Genomic DNA, 22,197 nt, shown 5'->3' on the forward strand with positions numbered 1-22,197 from the left:
TTTCCTACTTCCTCTTCACCTGACTAACTAACCCATTCCCGCCTTCTTGTTTGCAGATCCGCCTGAGCGCCTGGGGACCAACTCTGTTGGTGACAGTGCGTGGTACAAATAAATACCTTTAACATTAACCTTAACATTATATGCATTTCCATTAGTATCGTTTTTTATCTGTATGGATACTTCCTTATCAGATAAGCTAATTAAATTGTATATAAATTGCAAAGCAAGAAAGTATTGTGGAAATTGAGTGCGTTACCTTTTCATGGCATGTGGATGCCTGGTTTATTTGGTATCTGAGTATGTGAATTTCTGTACAGTGATGGATGTTTTTTCTTCTTTCAGGCCCCGCCTCCGATGCAGTGGCAGATAAGATCTTTCAGATCAGCAAAACGATAGAAGAATACGCCATCTGCCCTGATCTCAGACTCGACCTGTCCAGGATAGGGCGGCAGGAGTTCGACTTGGAGAATAAATTCAAACCTTTCCGAGGTACTGCACTTACCTGTGATTGATATCTAATTATGCTCCATTCATTCTGCCATTAGCACTTAATTTCTTGTGGGAGAGAATTGGTATTTATTGAATGTCTAGGGTTAGGCCCCAGCAGTGGAAGTAGACACTAATCTAGGATTGGCATTTCCTGGTGCAAGGTCTAACCACACGAGAAATGATTTTTCTATTTCCAGCATAAGCACCCACTGAAACGGTAAATCTATTTTGAAGAAACAATTTCTCACTCCCTGGGGGAGGAGAGGGGTATATTTTTTGGAACTTACCTTGGGTGGTAGGCAGCCTGGTCTGCGCTTCTGGTCCTTCCTCATCAAATTGTTTTGGGTTGAACGACCACAAAGGCTGCGAACACTGAATTTTGAGTGATTCTAAGTTTCACTAATCGATTTCAGCCGGACTATTCGATTCTCATAGCATCTTTTTCAATAGAGCTCAGGGGAATTTTATGTGAACAGTGAAAGGAAAACTCCACTGTACTGCTGCAGGAATGCCTGACGGAGTGTGTGGACGCTTAAATAGTGGATGGCGGAAGGAAGCGGGTGACAAGTGCATGTATATTGTACACAATACAAGAGAAAAAGAATAGACCTGGTTGTAAGATATATATCTCTTTAATCTTTTTCTCTTCTGTGCTTCATGTAAATGTGTTTATAGAGAGGTCTTCAACTAAACAGAAGTGGGCAGACTGCTCAAAGATTTAGGGAGAAGAAGAAGGGCAAGTGATTAAAATAAGTGAGGTTGAACACTCAACTATACCCATGTTAGCCCTCTCTAACCCACATTCCCAGAGCAACACACCTAACTACACTCTATTACACCAACCGTATGCAGTGTAACTCATCTTCACCACCTACTCCACCTCAATGGCTCTGCTTGATGTTCACGAGAAAGACGACCACAGCGAAAATAGTCCTTTTAGGACAATCTTTACAACATGTCAAACAGATTATGCAGGATACAGCATTACATGTCCCAGAGGCATATATGTATATGTTGGGGAACGGAAAAGAGCTGTAAAGATTTGAGACATGCGACATGAGAGCCCTAGCATATTAGGGAACATAAAATCAACACGGAAACAACATTTCAACGAGAAAGGTCATACCATAGCACAAGTACAGCCTCAAGGACTGCACGTGAGGAATCGATCCCACAGAGGAGGATCTTAACCATGGGGGTTACATGATCACATGGCATGCATGAGCTAATATACAAAGCGTGTCAAGCTGACCATCTCAGTCACGCCTGGCCTTTAGTATGTCAGTCACTGTGAAGACATGGCTGTGATTTCTGACCATCGTTTCTTGAAAAAATATTTTTCTTGCGCCTGTTGTTCTGCATGCTTCCTGCATATTACTTTCAATGTATTTGTTAATTTCTGCTGGTATATTAAATACATGCGTTAATACTTCATATACCAGGCTCAGCCTCAAGTTATTTAGTGCATTTAGTGAGTATGAAATGGATCAGGTTCGAAACTCCTCTGCGCTCCGTTCGTTGTGCAAGGAGAGTTGCAATCTGCATCTCTCTGCCGTGCTGTATCCAGCCCACCTCCCTTTTCCCAGCTCACTTCCCAGGGAACACCTCTGGTAACCTTGTACCACCCTTCAAATCCCCCCACCATCTCCACCCTTTCTGCCCAGCTTTTCTCTTCAGTTATCCTCCTGGATACCCTGCCAATTCCCTCTGACCGTTCGCCTTCACCCGACCTACCATCGTCTCTCCAAAGGCTATTTGCCCACCTCCCCGACCCACCCCTTCCTACTTCGCACTTAATGCTCTTGCTGGGACACCGTCCGCTTTCATGATTGCACAATGGATCTTCTGCAGACGTTATACGCATAAAATCGATTCCACAATTATGAAAGAGCACCCTGAGTATATAATGTCAGGCACAATCGGCTTCTTTTTTTCATTAGTAGCCTGTAGTTATGCAGCACATTAGAAAACACAGAATAAATATATTTTTTACATCGGCAAACATGCGTTTGTCATTTTGAACTATAGTGGTGAGGTCAGGGTACATACATTTTCTGGCACCTTGACAGAAAATCATTCATATGCCTGCACGTTCTCAATGTTGCATTGCAATCCCGATAATCCTGCAACCATTCTATTAAGGTGTATAGTGGCTTTTTAGGTTTGAGGGCAGAGTCTAAAGGTGAGTGCTTTCTCTCTATTATGAGGTACACAGAAAGGCCTGAATCACTTGTCACTCTTTCAGAAAAACTTTGATGAATGTTCCAGTGCTTGTTACCTTTGTTCTCTCCCAGATGCCAAGATTCTTAATGTTTTTGCACCTAGATCTTGCTTCCATATCTTCATTCTTAGGTATCTTTTGCTCTAGCGCCTTTTAAAGTTTAGGCATTGTTTTTTGGACTTTGACAACAGAGTCCTCAACTTCTCCTGATTTCCTCTAAGGATATTTATTGCACACTCATTTTTAGAGGCCCACTGCCGTATTGGTGAGTTTGTCCAGGTTAAACATTATGGTATGTGTTCTGCTTTTTCGGTCTCCATACATTGCTCTTATCTCACCAGCAGTCAGAACCTGGTGAGGGGCTGAGGCTCCTACCTCAGTCATTATGGGGGTAGCCCTGGGAACCCTTTGATTAAATGCATCAGGCATGCCCTGATTTTAAGCACTCTTTTCCAGTCAGTTTGGTTGGTAATGTCTTTACTGAGCTGTGAAAATATTGCTTTCTCTTTGAATGGTTTCAGCAAATTGACACTGATCATGTTGTGACTACCTTACAACATTGTTCATACACTCTGGGGTTCCTGGAATTCCTGGTCCGCAAAAAAATTATGATTTGCATTTTTTCAAAGAGGCAGATCTGATGAGCTTCATTCTAGTATCCGACCTCTCGTTAGATGAGGCATACAGACAATGCAACATGATTCTATATTAACTTTATTGGCAGGCTTTTGGGCCTATGTACCTGAGGGGGTGGATCTGTGGTGGAATACCTGCACCCAAGATGGCCGTCACGGAGCCACTGCCCCCTCCAAGAAAGAAATCACACTTGGCAGGCCTAGGCCAAAAATATCATCCCCACATTCCGAGGACATGCAGGTTGCTGAACACTTTCAAAGGCCATCACCCAGAAGCCTCCTGCCTGAACATCAGTCGACAGCTGTGCCCTCCCAGCCAAGAACAAGCACTGTACCTGGGGCATAGTATAGTTAAGCAAAGGGAAAGCCAGTGTGCCAGTGCAAACAGGGGGTACTAGGAAAAGAGGGAAAAGAAGACCCCCCAGAACCCCAGCGGAGAGGTCGCGGCCGGTCATGGCCCAGGTTTGATGGCGTCTTTATTGAGCACTTTGCCAGCATGAATCACTGAGACAGCATTCCAGTCAATGTCTATGTAGGTCAAAGCAAAGGTACATCTAGGACATTATTTCAACCTTGGATTTATTCCATGCAACTGCACGAAAATAAAGCTACCACCGGAACTAATACAAGTAGTCTGACCCAATCACAGCATTACCACTACTACAGTGGTGACAGTAGTTGTTTCCTTGAATACCCCCTGTGGTATTCCAGAAAATCTACTAGGTATTGTTGCTACCTTATTCTTTTGTACCTAGCGATCTATTCACTACCAGGAGTAATTTGGCAGAGCAAATTTTGCAGTCAGGTCGTATTTGCACTTTTGTATTGGGTGATATTTTTCCTGTGGCTGCTTTTTCATTTACCTCTGAGGACATATTATCACCCTTTGTTTAATAAACACCATGCTTTTTTAACCAATAAAGAAAAAGGTGCCCAGTGTAGGGAGGATCGGAGACAGTGTAGTTAATGATTCCTCCCAGTGGGTGGCAAGTTCCATAGGACTTCGTCGGGCAGCTCATTTATTTATACAGGTAACTCTTGTCATGAGAAACCAACGTTGGGAGGAAGTAGTTGCCCTGATTGACATTGGAGCCACCAGTAATTTTATCAATCTGCCCATCAGCATATAATCCGACTTGTTTCTAAAGCTAAACTCAAACCCATTGTGTCATTGGATGGTTCTACTCTGGTTTCCGATCCCATTGCTCTACAAACCAAGACTCTTGATATGCTCTCAATTACATCAGAGACACATAATGTTCAAGGCCATAGCTGCACCCCATTTTCAAATCATTGTAGGGATACTCTGGCTGACACACTACAATCCCATCATTGATTTAAAGGATAATTGGCTCATCTTCCAAGGCACCATATGTCCCGCGACCTTCTCCAAAACCCATGTTCCAACCTTTGACCGCCCGTCCCCCATTCCTTCAGCTGGGGAAGATCCCCAGCGGATCCTTCTGATACATGAGCAACTACCAAAAGAATATCACGATTACTCAAATGTCTTTGATACCAAGAAAGCAGATAAGCTGCCTACCCCTGGGGACTATGATTTCCGGATTAAGTTGGTCCCCGCAGTCCAAATCCCTTTCGGGAGGACGTACCCCCTCTGCGGAAAAGAAAACATCATACTCAAGAAATATCTTTGAAAATCTTGCCGAAGGTTTTATCAAGCACTCAACCTCTCCTGCCCGAGCCCCTATGTTCCCTATACCCCAAAAGAATGAGTCCGAACTCAGGCCAGAGACATCAGGATATACATTGAAATAGACCTGAAGGAGGCATAGGGCCTCATTACGACCCAGGCGGTAAGGGGTTAACAGCGCCGTAAAAGGTGTCGGCGCCGTTAAACCCTTACCGCCTAATTACGAGGTCCCTTTGCGTGTCCTGACCTTAACGGCTGGTTTTACCAGCTGTTAAGGAAGGAACCCTCAAAGGGACTTTTGAGGTAATTGCGGTACCGTAATTACCGCCTTCCCCATTCCCATTGAGCCCTATGGGGGCAAACATGGGAATGGTGAAGGGCCAATGGTGAATGGGGAATTACCACCCCGCCAACCTTGGAATGGGGCGGTAATTCCACCATTCACCATGGCGGAGTTGGTAAAATACCTGCGGCAACCATGGCGCTACTAGCGCCTTGGTTACCGCCTGGGTCGTAATGAGGCCCCTATAATTTGATACAGATAACCCAAGGAGATGAATGGAAAATTACCTTCAGGACGAGATTCGCCCATTATGAATAATTAGTAATGCCCTTTGGGCTTTGCAACGCTCCTGCTGCTTTTCAATTTATTCTCAACAAGGTTTTTTGGGACATCCTCAACATTTTCGTTGTCATTTATCTGGATGATATTTTGTTTTTTCCCTCTGCCTATGATGAACATGTCCAACACGCAGGGCTCAAGTCGAGGGTACACGCGGGGGGACGGAGTCCCCCTCTTTATTCAGATGGGGGACTCAGTCCCCCCCCAGCTAAAAGAGAAACATGGATGTCCTCTTTGAATTTATAAAGATCTCAGGGATCCAACCGCAGTCGTCAGGTTTGTAGGGCGGACACTTCACCACTGCACTATATAATCTAATCAAAAATAACAAGCAACTAAAGGTGAAATATCCCATTTCGGTACTGCAAGTCACAGGGAAAACATTTTTATTGGTCTTGGAGTTTAAAACATGCACACCTTTTAACGTTTTCAAAATCACTATTAGAAGAAAATATCCTGTCTTGGTTTTGTATGTGTGTTGATTTTATGAAGGGCAAATGCCATTCGTCCTGTTCAATTTGGGTGGTTATGCAAAGCCAATTTAATGAAATGGGCATATTTCACCTTGATATGCTAATTTCTGACAACGTCACATCCGATTGCGTTTGTTGATGAATCCCCCCACTTAAATTTTTAGGACTTGACCCCTGCCAACACGTCTGAGAGGTGCTTCCATGTCTTGGGGAAAAATGCCTGTATGCCAAGCCCTCCAGGTGCTCTTTCAACCAGGAACGTATTTCATACCTCGGATATATACTCACACCCCAACGGGTGGAAATGGACCCCTAGAAGATTGCTGCCATTCTTGAATGACCAATCCCCAAGACAGTAAAGGAGTTGCAAAGGTTTCTGGGATTTGCCAACTTTTACAGAAGATTCATACCTGACTATTCTCAAGTGCTTCTTCCGTTAACCCACCTTCTCCGGAAAGGGGAACCTTACAAATGGACTTCTTCTATGGAAAGAGCCTTCCATCTTTTGAAGAAACTGTTCATCACGGTCATGCATTTTCTTGTGTATGATGGCAGCGGTATGAAACGCTGCTGTCCCACTTGCATTTCTATCCTTTAAGGGCCTGCCACTGTCATATGTGCAGGGAGCCTGTCATACATCCGGGAGCACCAGGGGGCTGTTCAGAAAATTATTAAACTGAAACCTACAGACCACCTTTGAAAATAAGGTGACCAGATCATTTCTCAACCTAACACAAATGAAAACTGTATTCCCTGCACTTATTTTGTTTACATTAGCTTTAAAGTGGTTAGCCCCTTGAGTGGTAGTAATGTCACTTCCCCCTTTTGATGGTTTTTTCCCTAAAAGCAAGCAAGAAGATCCCCAGAGGGAGGACCTGGGGGGTGGAGAGGAGAAGAAGGCTGTTGAGATTGTGCAGCCTTTCCTGAAGCATGAAGGGAACTTGTCCACAGCGTAATGGGACTCCTATCCCAGACCCTGGCACAAGTGGTAGCAGAGAACTAGAGAGAGAACTAGAGCGAGAGAGAATAGGAAGCAAACATTGATGAGTTTGCGTACCCGTAACCAAGGGAGAGGTGCCACAGTTACCCCTAGAATTTGCCTTACCAAAAAGACCGAATAAATCATGCCAGGTGGTGAGACTCTCTATTCCTCTGAGACCTCAGCCTGTTGCTGGCCCTCAAGAGACCAGACCCCGCCAGTGGGCTCTTGGGAGACTTGAGCCTGGGCCGGGCTCCTGAGAATTCAAAGTCTGTGGTGTGCTTTCGAGAAACCTGAGTTTAAGGAGGGCTCTCCAAGTGTAAAACATGTTACCCTCAGATGGAGGCATGACAACAGTGACTGCAGCCTCTCAACCCACTGTGAGGGATAAGAAATGTGAGGCGGACAACCTTTAGATGATTTTTCAACAAATGCCAATTTATCAAATGATACGTTTCAATAAACGCCTCACCATCCCTACCCTGATGAGCATTTCCCTGCCTAAAATAAACTAAAGGAAACACTCTAACAAGGATATCTGTCCTCCACGCTTATACATAGAACACACAAGAAAATATATGGCAATTCACAATAAAATTGATTGTAATTGTATTGTAACCACAGTCTCTTTTTATACCCTGTGTGAATTCCCCTTCCCTGGGTTTTTAAGTAGAATTCAGTTTCAATGTTCAACAAAAAGAAACAAAGAAATCCTGGTATATAATGAAGTTCCAACACAGTTGTTTGCAACTCCAACTTGTCAACAAAAAAGTTCCAATACTCCAATGTTCAATACAGAAAAGATTCATCTTATTCCTTGAACTGATATTCTCAGTTCCTCAATAGCATCAATGATGGATTTAGTCAGGCTGATTTGCCACAACCTTTAAAGTTCAAAGAAATACAGTTTCTTATTACCAACTTTTCTCAGCTCTTCTTTCAACAGCAAATGTATCTTTGTCAGGATAACTTCACAGCACTTCAACGTCCACCCAGGTTATTCTCATAACAAGTTCACTTCTACAAAGATTCGCCATACGGGTTTACTCGACTGCCCCGACAACTTCCCACAGTTAATAGTGCTTCTGAAGTTCTGATCGACTGACAATAAAATGTTCACAACAGCTTCAGCAGATTTATAACTTTCAACAGTTCAGAAATGACAAGATTCACATTTGTGCTCTTTAACACTTTCATGCAAGCAATGCTCATCCCCTTCTGAACATTCCCCCCCAGAAGGGCAGCCTCTGACACTCTTGTCTCTCTCTTATACACCAACAGCAAAATATAGATAAAAATAGAATGTCAAGTTTTCCCCTCTTGACTTTGGCAATGTGAGTTTTTACCAGGGTGTGTTTTATAGAACAATCGTGAATTTACAAGCTTTGCCCTTAGGAACTTTTCATTAGTCCTTTTATTTCTGTTGGCTATCTCTATTGAATTGTGTGGGCCTTCATGTTAGTCTCTTTTGGCTGAGGCAATGCTTGTATATCTCTTGGCTTTGGGCAATACTTACTTTGCAACAATGTCGCCCCTTCGGTTAACTGAATATTCTTCAAACTCACACTATTACAGTAACTTGGTTTGCTTATAAGAACGTTTTCTGCTGCTGTATAAATGGTTTCAGCTTTTAAATTTCCCTTTTAATCATTTTCATTCATACGCAAATGTTACTGTTGCATTAGTTCTGCATTCAAAAGTAGATTGTAAAGCAATTTCACTCATACGCGAGTGATACCTTTTAGGCGAGGGGTTCATTCTCGCTAGTGTTGCCTGCCTTCAGTTTGCGAACGGGGATAGAGCACTCCGGATCACTCACTGGCTTTAAGCTTTGCCTTTGATCCCTTCATGTTCGGCAGGACTTCAATGTTTCTGGCTCTTCACAAACAGGCAAACCTCCTTGATGAGTTTGTCCTCAATCATGCCACTTCCACATGGATCGGTCCTCACTCCGGTGACCTACTGGTGCACGCCAGCCACTATCAATGTCTTGAGGCTCACAGGTGCACGCCAGCCACCTGACACAGCCTCCTGAATGCTTTCTGCTGCGCAGCCTCTGCCGATCAGTTCACAGTGAAAAAAGACTTTCTTCTTCATGCTTCCCGGTGCGCAACTTCTGCACCACAGATTTTTGGGGAAAAGGACACTCTCAGGACCGGCAGCTGGAATCTGCCTTGCAGTGGTCCCGGCACCCTCACTTTCCTCCAACTTCTGCCTGGACTGACAACTGAAACAACGTGCCTACTTCTGCCTCAACTTCTTCTCCTTCTGCTACTTTCTCCTTCTCATGACCTACACCTGAGGAGACCTTTTAAGCCCCTCCGCTTCCCTCAGGTGTGGGTCATTTACCCTAACAAGCTGACCACTCCTGCAACCTTGCTCTTGGGCCCTCGTATTCATCCCAGTACTTAAGGAATTATGGCACTACTGCAAAGTTATGTTTTCTTATTTCTTCTATTTTACAATAAGCCTTTAGTTGTGTGGGATTTTGGGGAAAATTAAATGAGGGGGTTTCCCAATCTTCCTGTCCTGTTCCCCCCAAATGTGATCCTCCCGCAGAACACCACCCCCCATTATCGGGTTCAGGAACGTCTGCCTTTCCCTGGCCACATGAGTAGGGTCCAAGGCCAGGTTTTCTGGGGGAATCAACTCTGATTCATCACACCACGAGATGGGCAAGAAATAGACTGTCAAAGGCCAATGTGGGGACCTCAGGAACTTTGAGGACCATGTTGCACGCAATCCCACAACCCAGGAGAGCCACTGTTCTTCATACCTGTAAAAAAAGTAGTAATGGAACCCATAACCCTCCAGGAATTGTGAGGGGCTTTTGTTTTAACTACTTATAGCCTCACTACCCTTAATAAGAACTTCCCTTTAGATTAGGGGGCCTGGACACAGAAGGCTGATCCTATTTAGACTACGGTCATTTTGTTTTGGACTGCCATGACAGATTTTGTGTTTTCCCTCAACCTCTGCAGTGCACTTTAGATAACTCTTAGTTGTGCTACTGTCCTTCGCAGGGAAAGCCTTACTTGTTTGGTTGTCAGTAAAGCAGAATTGTACACCCTATTCCTGGGGCCTCATTCCGAGTTCGGAGGTAACCACGCCGCTATTTGCGGCATGGCTGCCTCCGAACTCGTCCAAACTCCGGCCTGGTGAATGGAGTAATTACCGGTCCATTCCGAGGTCGGAGGGACCGGTAATTCCCCATTCACCAGGGCCATTCCCCATTAGGGCTCAATGGGAAGGGGGAAGGCGGCAATAACGGTACCGTAAATTACGGTACCGTTATTGTCCCCGGAGTCCCTTGGCGGGTCCGTCCTTAACGCCTGCTAAAAGCAGGCGTTAAGGACGGACCTGCAAAGGGAACTCATAGTAGGGCGATAAGGGTTTAATGGCACTGGTCTCGTTACATGTGACGTTAACCCTTACCGCCCTACTCGGAATGAGGCCCCTGGTCTTGAATCTTCTATTAATTTGTCTGTCCTGTAAAAGAACCCACACTTGCCACCACCTCAGGCACAAAAGACTCCCCCTCTCTTATCCACCATCCAGGCCTGCTTATATACTCACGTAGACCAACTAGAAACCTGCTTCTACAAACCCATACCTATTGCTATCCCACTGATCAGACCCAAAGGACTGTGACATCATACCCACATATGACCACTAACAAATACAGAACGAGAATCCTGAAAAAATAATGGTGGATCATACTGGAGCACAACCCCACTAAGGACAACCTGCAACATGTACGCTTGATTAGTGTATACAAATATAAAAGTAACATTTATGATAGTCTTGGTTAGTCCCTCATCTATGGTGATCAACCAACCCCCTTTAAGGGTATGTGGGGACTGCCGAAAGCCCAGCAAAGAAAATGGCCAAGTAAGTCCTCACTGCCTCCGGTGTAGAAAAGACATACATATTGTTTTTATGGATGACCCTGAACTTCACTGGAACATTATGGAGTATTGGAGCCACCTACCCCACATCCTCTTCTTGACCTCCAGACCGGATTAAGGGATAGGGAGAGGTTGTGGATAGGACTGGGGAAATGAGGGTAAGGCGATGATTGCACACTTGTGTTTAGCCAATATTTGTTTGGCGCACTTTTGAGGGGGCGATGTTCCAACACCTCTGCATGTAAAGGTGTTCCCCTGCACACATGGTTAAAGAAACAAACATGAACCTGTTAACTCCAACATCAAGGTTGACCACAATGCCACAATGGAGTATCCAGCACAGGTTTAGCCCATATACATTTGCACCCAAGTTAATGAACATGCACTTGCACACTTAGCTTTTTCATAGTCTGTAAGTCAAGTCCTGCAAGGGCTGTCGAGTCCTGTGCCACGTCCCTGAAGTGTGTGGGTCCTTTTCACACTAAAAGAAAACAAAAGACTGCATTAGTGTATGCTTCTGGGTTTGTTGGTCACTCGCTCCTCACAACACATCCAACACACTCATTCCACACTTGACGTGCACAAGATTTCCAAATTCCATGGGTGTGCGCTGCTGCACGTGACTGGTAACATCTATTGATGTTTATCTGCTCAGCACAGCCTTTCTTCAGACCGATCGTTCATTCAGTAACATGCTTTTTTGTCTCGTGTGCCCATCGGGCTTAACGTTCCTCGAGGCGAAAACGCATGGAGTTTTTTAAACGAACACCAAAATGTATTCTTTGCACCAAAATATGCTTTCCCGAAGATCCCCGCCCACTTAGCTTAAGTCGGTGGCGCAGGGGCTCTGGAGGGGTTGATAAACACCCCATGCGGTTTCCCCTTCCTTCCCAATGAGGTTCAAAGCCAAGCGGTACTTATCTTTTGAGAGCGAGGGGCCGGATCGCTGCTTCAGAGGCTCTGGGTCCTTCGCGTGTGATTTCCTTGGAGCTCCTGGGCGCACGTCCTGTCTCCTTGGAATCTCAAGCACAAGCCCCGTGCCTGGGGGCTTGTGCATGCACGTGGACCTGCCACACCCAACATGGCTTCCCATTGGCTCGCGGGCCCGCAAGGCATGCTGGGTAATGTAGTCCTGGCATGCCTTTTGCTGGGTCTTGTAGTCTTTCAGTGTTTTTTGCCTGCAGAAAGGGCATAGCAGCCGTCTATAAGGCTGTAGGCTTTTAAACAATGATTTCTGTAATGGTTCTAGCCCCACAACACCAATAGTCCGTGGCCCACGCCCTGTCAAGGCCCCTGACATTTGGTTTGGCCCCTGGGTTGGTTGATAGCCCCTACGTTCCTGTGGGTGGTCGGGCTGCTCTGGGCATGCAGCCTCCGCCCACGCTAATGACGCGGGGTCACCACACACAAATGGCCCTGACAAAAATTGTCTCTAGGCCATGGGGGGGTCACTCAAAGTTAATTATTAGTCTGTATCCACAGTAATTTGCCCAAAATACATGTCAGTTATCTTCCATAGGATGGAAATCTTGCCAAAAGATGAGGCATAGCATCTTTTACAAGCGCATTTTCATTTGTTCCTTTATCTCTTACAAGTGCCATGCCACGTTTAGTCTGGCTTAGGTGAACAGTGGCTTTTGATTCAGGTGGAAAGATTAGTAAGACATGCTTGTTGTATATAGGTCACTTGTTGGTGCTGTGATCATCTTGGATTTTTCAGCAGAATTTGATACAATGGATCACTTTATCCTGCTGTACATGCTAAACAAAGTGGGATTGACAGATTTACCCAATAGGTGGCTTGAATCATTCCCGATATACTAAAAGCAAGTAATTATCATTGATTCTGTTCTGTATTTAATAAATAGACTTGTGGTTTCCCAAAGCAGTAAGAACTCTACCCTGCTATTTAATATTTACATCCTATCATTAATGATCTTCTTGAGTCTCATGGACTACAATTAATGAACTATGCAAATGATACCCCTGTTCTGGTTAGGATCTCCCCTCCTTCTATCTCAACCCATGCAAATGTAATTTTTTGCATGAATGAGAGTAACATCTTGATGACTGACAACAACCTAGCATTAAAAGCCTGAATATGGAGTTGCTACTGGTGGGATGCCCAGAGACAAATTGTCTATCGCATGTTTTGGCATCTCTTCTAGACTCTTACTCTTGAACTGTTACTCTTGTCTGAAATCTGTCCACCTGAGCCCAAAATCACAGCTGTTACAAAAATTGACTTCCACACTCTTAGATTGGTTTTTCGCACCCAACCAGCACCAAACCAAAGCAGACTTAAAATACATTTACACCCAAAATCGGCCTAATATCTAAAATAGGTTCAATTCAATGTAACAGTTTATTGGACGGTCACTCTCAATTTGGGGAGTCCCCCCCCAATCAAGGTGTTGCACAACCATGCCCTTAGCAAATTCTAATATGGTTAGGTCTCCAACCTCTATAATACCACTCAGCTGATACCCCCTGTATCACCAATAAGTCAGGAACCAGGTTGGTGTATAGAAATAATAGTATATATTTATTTACATTGACACCATTGATAGTAAGTTCTCTACAATAACACAAACCACCAACTCCATGGTCCAACACAATAATCACTCATGAAATGTTTTTGCATCAATATGACCAACATGTATTTTTGAATAAACTTTCAATTGCAACAACAACAACACTGATTGAAATTCAAAACAGCACAATGGGATTTCTCTGCACTTTCACACATAAGACACTATAATAATGCACTATCTTCACTTCATTGATCACCATGCTCTTTTCTCCCAGAGCCCTCCTAGCATCAATCATCAGATATTCAGGGCTTTTTGCATTTCTAGTCTGTGAATAAATGGGAAAATAGGGTCACCCAATTACTTTATTGATTATAGTGTCTGTTACACACTGGGAAACAGATTTGTTAGTTTCAAATTTTAACAAAACTCCCCCATGTGATCGTTTCTGTATGGGAATTAATTGAATTAACTTTAGTTAAATGTGCTAAGGGTCTAAACAGTTTCACCCCCCCTTCCACAATTAAATGGAAAGGATTAAGGCAGGTAGTTCCCAACACAATGGATAGTGTTGGGGATATATCTCCTTACATAGGAGGTCTCTATTCTCAGCTGGGGAGGCCAGCCAGATCTCAGACCCTCATTTGGAAAGAGGTAGGCAGCTTATACCTCAGGCCTCTGTCCACTGCAAGGTGCCACCAGTCACAGGCCTCTCTCAGATAGGGCTACCAGCTTTCCAAACCGAAGTCCCCAGCAAACGTCCAAGGGTCTCCTGTCTTGGTTAGGCTTTCATCTCCCATCTCTGGTTGTTCTTTCTTTCCTTTGTTTGGTCTCTCCTTGCCTCTCTTGCTAGTTGTTTCTCCTCTTTCAGATTGAAAATTGATACTATATGGTGCTGACACATTATCAATATTCCCACACTTTGGATTAGACATCTCTTTTCCTCCCTTCCCACCAATCTGCCCACTGCCAGCCAATAAAACCAGGAGTTTAGGAGGTCTGGATTATGGATAATGAGGGGAGGAGAGAAATGCATCATTTCAAATGACATTTTATTTTACATATTTGGTTTTCTCAGAATGTCATTACGTGACAACTATCTTCTCTTTTCAGATAACTGCATAAACATATATATTTTTGAATTCTACAATATAAGACAAATTGGGGGACACTAATTCCTGGGAGGAGGTATCATTTTTTGTGGTTTATTCATGAGCTGAAATAGTTATAAACATCAAACTTCACAAAACCCACATTCATTTTTCTTTCTATCGGTTCACCAAGTTTTGGATTTTTCTGATTTATACGAGTGTCACAAACCCATTTTCAACAGTAACTCAAATTACACACATGGCATATGGTTAATATTTACATAGAACTGACAGGCTTTTGATAATCTTCAAAATGAGTCCAGAATGAGCCCATCGCGATGTAGGGTTCTCCTATTATTAATGAACATGTATCCAATGTGTTTAAAATGGCAATCATTAATATAGAAGCCTACAGTTTCACATCTAGCTCATCCCCAATGAGTTTCCATTTCTCCAATGTCACATGACTTGGAAATCTGCTTATCAGTAATGTCTGTTTCTACACAGTCTTTGAAGATCCATTAGTTGCTCTGAGAGGCAGTTTATTGGGGCCAAGACAGTCCTGAAAAGGTCAGCTCTGTTGGCTGCTTTATCTGACCCTTCCACAATTTTGATCTAAATATTCGTATTTCTTTGTATTTAACTGAAACAGACCTGAATTCTTGATGAGCCCCAACCAAAGGTCTCTGAGGTCAGAGTTCCAGGGACATAGCCTTTAGTTCAATGGGGAAAAACAAGCTACATACATAATTCTGAAAGAATAGCATTTTAAATTGAAAAGATGTGTTTTACACATAACATTTTGTATTGTATCTGGGCCGGCTATCCATAAGTAAAGTCTTTCTTTAGTATAATAGTTGAAAAGACATGCGTGTCCCTTTCTGCATTTTTCACACATAGGCCACAGTTTACCATGGGAAACCATTGTTCACCTTTAAAACCAAGTAGGCCTTTCTTTTTGAATTATGCCATTTTGGATGTTGGAAAGTAAGTGTTTTTATTTGTGTCAAATGCAATAGGTTCAGCTTCACTTAGATTCCTGGATCACAGTCTTATGTTGCATAGAAGTTAATGTAACATGCTGTTATCAGTCTTTTACAGTCAAATTGTGGCTTTTTACTGTTTATGAAAACAGCATGTGCAGCAACATTTGTCTTTTGGAATGCATTGGGCACATTCAACAGTTTTAATTTTTCAGTCACACTTTCCTTCACTTGAGTGCCTGTCCACTTTGGTAAAGTTGAAAGAGGCCCAGTTTGGTTAATTCACCAGGCCTTATGTCAGAAATCAATGTTTTGAGCTGGCCTGCATATTCCAATGGGTCTCAACATCAGCCAGTTTGACTCTCACAATATGGGCCTTGCCTGGCCTCTCTGTTTCTGTCACTCTGGGGCTCTATTTGTACCCCACATCAAGAAAGTGAGAAAGGGTGGTGGAAGCATTATGCTCAAGCCACATAAATGTGGAATAATCTCCCACAAACTCTTAAAGCCATGTTGGACCATTTCTGTTTATGCGTGGGTTGCTCTGACCTTCACTGCTTCCCTATTTTCCTTTCATGCCGAGCAGCCATCTGGTAGTTGATGAGCAATACAAAAGAATCCCACCATAACATAACAGAATATCTTCATAGAGGCCTGGCAAAGACATAGCCTAGCAGTCTTCCAACCTGACAGGGAAGGTTTGCTTGATCTTGTTTTCTGAGCTGTTTTAAGCCAGATAGTGCCTTCTCTCTTGCTCATATTGTCCTGGCTTGGATTGATGTTTTGGGGCAGATTGAGAAGAGTCTTATTTGAGGTATTATCATTATAGAGTGTAGCATGTTCCTTGATGTAAGCCTGGAGAAATTTTCCAACTGGGATCAATTTGATTTTTGAATTTGTTTCTATTCCACGAAGCAACTAGGGCTGATTTTTGTATTCTCTTCTCAAAAATCACTACGCTATGTCAGAATCTATTTGGAAGGTGATGAATGAGCATTGGTGGGTGCATTGAGTATACTTGCTAAAGTGTTATGCTCACCAGGGCTCTGCAGGGGTGTTGGGGGACGGTTGGAGCCCTCCCTCGACTTGGCTCCCTGGTGTCGGTTGTCTCCCCTAGCTGCCTCGAAGGATAGGGTTCTGGATACTGGTGTTGCACCTGGGAGGAGAGGAGAGGAAATGAGGAGGGTGTAGAGGTGTCCTGAATCCCCTCGCCTCTTTCGTTTCAGAACAATGTGCGCGAAAGTCTTCCCATGCAAGCTCACCTGTTCTTTCGTGATGTTGTGCTCTGTCTTGCTTTCTTCAGCAGGGGCGCGTAGAGAGGGCCTAGTTGCTTCACTGGCCCGCAATGTGGCGATCCAGACCGGCTGTGACCAATCCACTTGAAGGTAAGTGTTTGGATTTTTAATAATGTCTTTAGCGATGAGTGTTGAGGAAATGATAAGCAGTAATGATTTCCTGCTATGCCGCTGCTCTTCCCAAATAGGTGTGAAGATGAAGATTGGGAGCGTGGAAAGGCTTTTGGGCTCTCAAGGACAACAGGTACACAGATCGGTGTGATGGAAGTCAAGACTCAGGTAAGTTGCAGCCCAGAGTTTGTGATTGTGATATTTCTAACCTGTTGTGATCTTTTCCCCTTGTAGGAGCGGTCCGACGGCGTGAAGCAGAGTCTGGAGACTAGGAGGGATTTTGATGGCTCCGGAGGAAGGTCACGCGGTGAAGCGGAGAAGAAACGAGATGCTCCCGAGTCGCTGGCAGTCCGAATCGGAAGAGAAGGTAGGATGCACGCACAGCGGTAGAGTGGCTGGAGTCAGGTAAGCGCACCTTCAGCGACGGTGCGGCTGGAATCAGGTACGCGCGCTTTCAGCGAAAAAGCGGCTGGAATCAGGTAAGCACGGTGATCTTCGGAACTGGAGTGCCGGAATCAAGGTGAGATACAGCGGTAAGCGTTACGCTGCAAAGCAGAGTAACGCGAAGCGAGGGCCTGAGATTGGGCTGGCCTTATATAGGCTGGCTCTGGCCCCTCCCTTTAGCCATGCCTTGTGGCTCCACCTTGCCTTGCCCAAGGATTCCTTAGGCACAGATTGTTCCAAGCACATATTTCCATGAGCCTGGCACCAAAGGCACATGGACTGGGTCCAAGTGGCCCTTGTGGGTGATGGAGGCCTGGGCCCTCACCCCATGGCCATGACAGCACTCCCCCGCAAGGACCCTCTCATGGGTGTCTTCCTCCCTGACCCGGGTTTGGCAGGATTGTCACGGTGGAATCGCCTGATCAATCGTGGTGCATGGACAAATTCCTCAGGTTCCCAAGTGCGATCTTGAGGTCCATAGCCTTCCCAATCAATTAGGTAGTACAGTTTCCCTTGCACCATCGTTGAGTCCAGAATGTCTTTAACCTCATACTCAGGTTCACCTTCGATAATGTCTGGCTCTGGAGGCTTTTTGATTCTGGTTTCGGGTTTTACCGGCTTTAGGAGTGAAACGTGAAACACAGGGTAAATTTGCATGTTGGCGGGTAGGTCCAGTTTTACTGCGGCCGGGTTGATAATAGCCTTGATGGGATAAGGTCTGAGATATCTGGGCCGGAAGGCTTGAGGCCCTTTTAGAGGTACATTCCGGGCAGCCAACCATACTCTATCCCCAATACGGTATTGTGGGGCTTCCCTCCTATGTCTGACAGCAAGTTTCTTCTGTTGTTCCTTGGCTTTGGTTAAATTCTTGGTTGCTTCTTTCAGAGTTTGAGTAATTGTTTTGTGTAAGGAGGTAATTGCTGGCATTTCTAGCTCATCAGGCATGTCAAAGGATGATGTCCGGGGATGTCGACCATTCATAATATAGAAGGGAGTTTGTCCAGTACTGGTATGGATGGAGTTATTATACGCAAACTCAGTCAACCAGATAATGTCCTTCCAAGGCTTTTCGATTTGTTGTAGCATGCATCTCATGTATTGTTCCAGCATCTGGTTAGTATTTCCATTTGACCATCGGTCTGGGGATGGTGACTAGTGGAGAGGAAAGGTCAATTTGCGCTAACTTGCACCAGCTCCTACAAAATGCTGAGACAAATTGCGTTCCTTGGTCTGAAACCAATGCTGAAGGAAAACCATGTAGCTTGACTATCTGCTCTAGAAATACAGTTGCCAAAGCTCCTGCGGTCGGAGTCCTTTTAGGGGAATAAAGTGTGCCATCTTAGAGAACAAATCTACCACTACTAAGATTGTGTTGAAACTGTTGCAGGGAGGTAGGTCCATAATGAAGTCCATGGATAACATGTGCCACAGAGCCGGTGGTATGGCGAGTGGGTGTAATAATCCTGCAGGGTGTAGCTTTTGGGATTTCTGTTGGGCACAAACTCTGTAGGTACTGACAAATTGGGCCACATCCTTTCTCCAGGTTGGCCACCAGTACCTTTTCCTGATCTTGGCTCGGGCTTTAGTAATTCCGGGGTGTCCTTCCATAAATTATTTGTGGTAGTTTGCGATGATCTTGTTTTGAGTTTCTTTGTCCTTAATGTATAGCCACCCTTGGAAATAGGGTAAGTGGTCCTTAATGGAGTACTGATCCCCCTTGCGTAACCATTCTTGTTTGATCCATTTGAGACTGAAGGTCCATCTTTAATTCTTCCAAACAGGCAGTTACAGCAATTTGATTCTGAATCCGTTCTTCCGGAATGATTGGGACTGGGTCTGATGGCATAAAGGCGTCCTTCTCTTCTCTCATGCGTGACAGAGCATCAGCCTTTCCGTTACGCACTCCGGGCTCATATCTGATCACAAAATCATACTCCGCGAAGAAGAGGGCCCAACGAAGCTCACGGGAAGATTGGGCTTTGGCAGTTTTCAAATATTGAAGATTACAATGATCTGTAATGATGGTGACAGTATGCCTGGCACCTAGAAGATAGTGTCTCCAAGCTTTAAGAGCTCCTTTGATCGCCAGTAAATCTTTGTCGGTTATGGCATAGTTCTTTTCCCGGCGCTGTAAACTTGCGAGACCAAAATGCTATGGGGTGCAGCTGTCCCGTGTCAGGATCCTTTTGCGATAATACTTCCCCCATGACAACACTGGAGGCATCAGTCTCAACGATATAGGGGAGATCGGGTCGAGGATGCCGAAGGATGGGTGCTGAGGTGAAAGCTGCTTTTAATTCCAGGATGACTTTTTCTGCCTCGGGAGACCAGTGAAACTTCTTGTTCTTTTTTAATAAAGAGGTAATAGGGTGCACAATTTGGGTAAAACCTGGAATGAATCGCCGGTAGAAATTGGCAAATCTGAGTACACTTTGTACCCCCTTGATTGATGTCGGGGATGGCCACTGAAGAATAGCCTCTACCTTACGAGTATCCATGTGCACCCTTCGTGGGGTCAGCATGAAGCCCAGGAACTCAACTTCTGTGACGTGGAAGGAGCATTTTTCCAGTTTGGCAAACAGTCGGTGTTGACAGAGTTTCTCCAGAACGGCTCGCACATGTTCCATGTGGTATTCTTTGGTTTTTGAGTAAATGTGGATACCGTCGATGTAGACTAAAACACAGATATCCAATAATTTGTGGAGAACATCGTTCATAAAGAACTGAAATGCTGCTGGTGTGTTGCATAGCCCAAAGGGCATAACCTGGTACTCAAAAAGCCTGTACTTGGTCCTGTATGTGGTTTTCCATTCATCGCCTTTTTTCACTCTTACCAAATGGTAAGCTCGCCGTAGATCGAGTTTCGTATAGATTAGTGCATTCTTTACCTGATCAAGCAGTTCGGGGATCAGCGGTAGAGGGTACCTATTCTTCAACGTTATTTGGTTTAATGCCCTATAATCTATACAAGTCCTCAGGTCCCCTTCCTTCTTTAGGACGAAGAAGAGCGCGGAAGAGGCTGGAGACTTGGATGGACGAATGAACCCATTAGCTAAATACTGGTCTAAATACGATCTCAGGTGTTGATTTTCTTGCTCAGTCAGAGCGTAAATTCTGCTGCTTGCGCTCCGGGGACTAGATCGTTTTGACAATCATAAGTTCTGTGGGGCGGTAGGGTATTGGCTTGTTCCTTTTGAAATACGTTCAGGAAGTCTTGATATTCGGAGGTACTGAACCAACAATTTCCAGAATGGATTTTCCTTCGAGACAGACTTTTCTCCCTTCCTAAGGGTAACAGCGTCTCTCACATTCCTGTGGGAAGGTCATCTTCTTGGTACGCCAGTCAATCTGTGGATTATGGGTTTCCAGCCACGGCATCCTGAGGATCATTTTGAACTGGGGGGCCCCTATAAGGTCAAATGAAATGCTTTCCTGATGACCATCCAGACATGTCAGCATTACTTTGTGGTGTGTTGAGTTACTGGCCCCCTAGACAGCTGTGAGCCATCCATAGCAGTGTCATTTTCCGAGTGTGGTTTTTGCTGAAGTGGAAGGCCTATTCGTGTGGCCAAATCTTGATCGATATAGTTCCCCATCGCACCACTATCAATGTAGGCTTCCAGGGCATGGACTCTTGACAGCTGTTGGTGGTGGGTAAGGAGTACCGGGATGACTAGGTGGGAGGTCTGTTCAGCTTTCTTGATTCCGCTCGACAAGTGGACCTCTACACTTGCCGGACGACTGAGTTTTCTGACTCTTGTTCCTTGACTTCTGTTTCAGTGTCCACGACCCCTACCACTTTCTTGGGGGGCTTAACAGGACAATTGCGCAAGAAATGTCCAGCCTTGCCACAATATGGGCAGAGTTGCTGTTGTCTCCTCTTTTCCCTCTCAGCTTTGGAAATTGGAGCTCGTACCCCCCCCCCCCGATTTGCATAGGTTCGATAGCTTCATGAGCCTTGGTTTGACTGTCCCGTGGTCGCAAATAAACTGACCTCCCTTCTGACCGTGTGCGATCCATTCTTCAGTCTTGAAGACGATGTTCCAATTGTACGGTTAGGTTAATATACTCCCCACAAGTCTCGGGTGGATTGACCACTTGAGCTAGCACATCTTTTAACTCACCCCGTAGTCCTCTGTGAAATAGTGTAGTTCTTTTCTCTTCAGGCCAATTCATTTGTGCAATGAGGCGGTTGAAGGTGGCCATGTAAGTTAGTAGGTCATGATTCCCTTGTTTAAGAGATAGCAACTCATTGTCTAAGGCTTGTCCGTGGGTGTGCCTGGCAAAAGTTTTTCCAATTCCTGTTGAAATTCCCCAAAGTTCCGAAGTATGGGATCATCCTGGGTTACTAATGGGATGGACCAATAAGCTGCACAACCTCCCAGATAAGAAGGGTCAAGGAGCCGCCCTTGCGCTGTCGTTAGGGAAAGCTCCTGGTCGACATAAGAAGTGAAGACGACACTGGTTCATGAAAACGGCATATTTGTTCAGATCACCGAAGAAGCGTTTGGGTGGAGCGAAAGGAGCAGCCCCCGTCAGAACCACCTGTACTGGAGGTAATCGTTGGGGCACCTATAGCGGCGTGATTCCGGTTAACGGAGTTTGTCCTGCATGTGCTTGAAGCATCTGCCATGCCAGATCCTCGGTCCGCTCACGGGCAACTATAAGGTCCCTTCTCAAAGAATTAGTCTCTTGTCTTGAGGCATGAACTTCAGCCCGCAGGTCCCCCAGGAGTTGGGCTAATTGGTCTGTTTCAGAGATTTC

At 44.8% G+C, this 22,197-nt stretch overlaps 1 protein-coding gene across 1 annotated transcript in view; it reads left to right on the forward strand.

Moving 5' to 3' along the window:
- Positions 1 to 22,197, forward strand: part of PGM5 (phosphoglucomutase 5) — a 1,026,992-nt gene that overhangs the window by 234,514 nt on the left and 770,281 nt on the right. Inside the window, exon 3 of the mRNA XM_069625764.1 lies at positions 343 to 489. Within this exon, the coding sequence (XP_069481865.1) occupies positions 343 to 489 (147 nt within the window). The remainder of the gene's footprint in view (positions 1 to 342; positions 490 to 22,197) is intronic.

Source organism: Ambystoma mexicanum, chromosome 6p (assembly GCF_040938575.1).
Source record: "Ambystoma mexicanum isolate Mex_15411 chromosome 6p, UKY_AmexF1_1, whole genome shotgun sequence".
NCBI classification, from domain to species: domain Eukaryota; kingdom Metazoa; phylum Chordata; class Amphibia; order Caudata; family Ambystomatidae; genus Ambystoma; species Ambystoma mexicanum.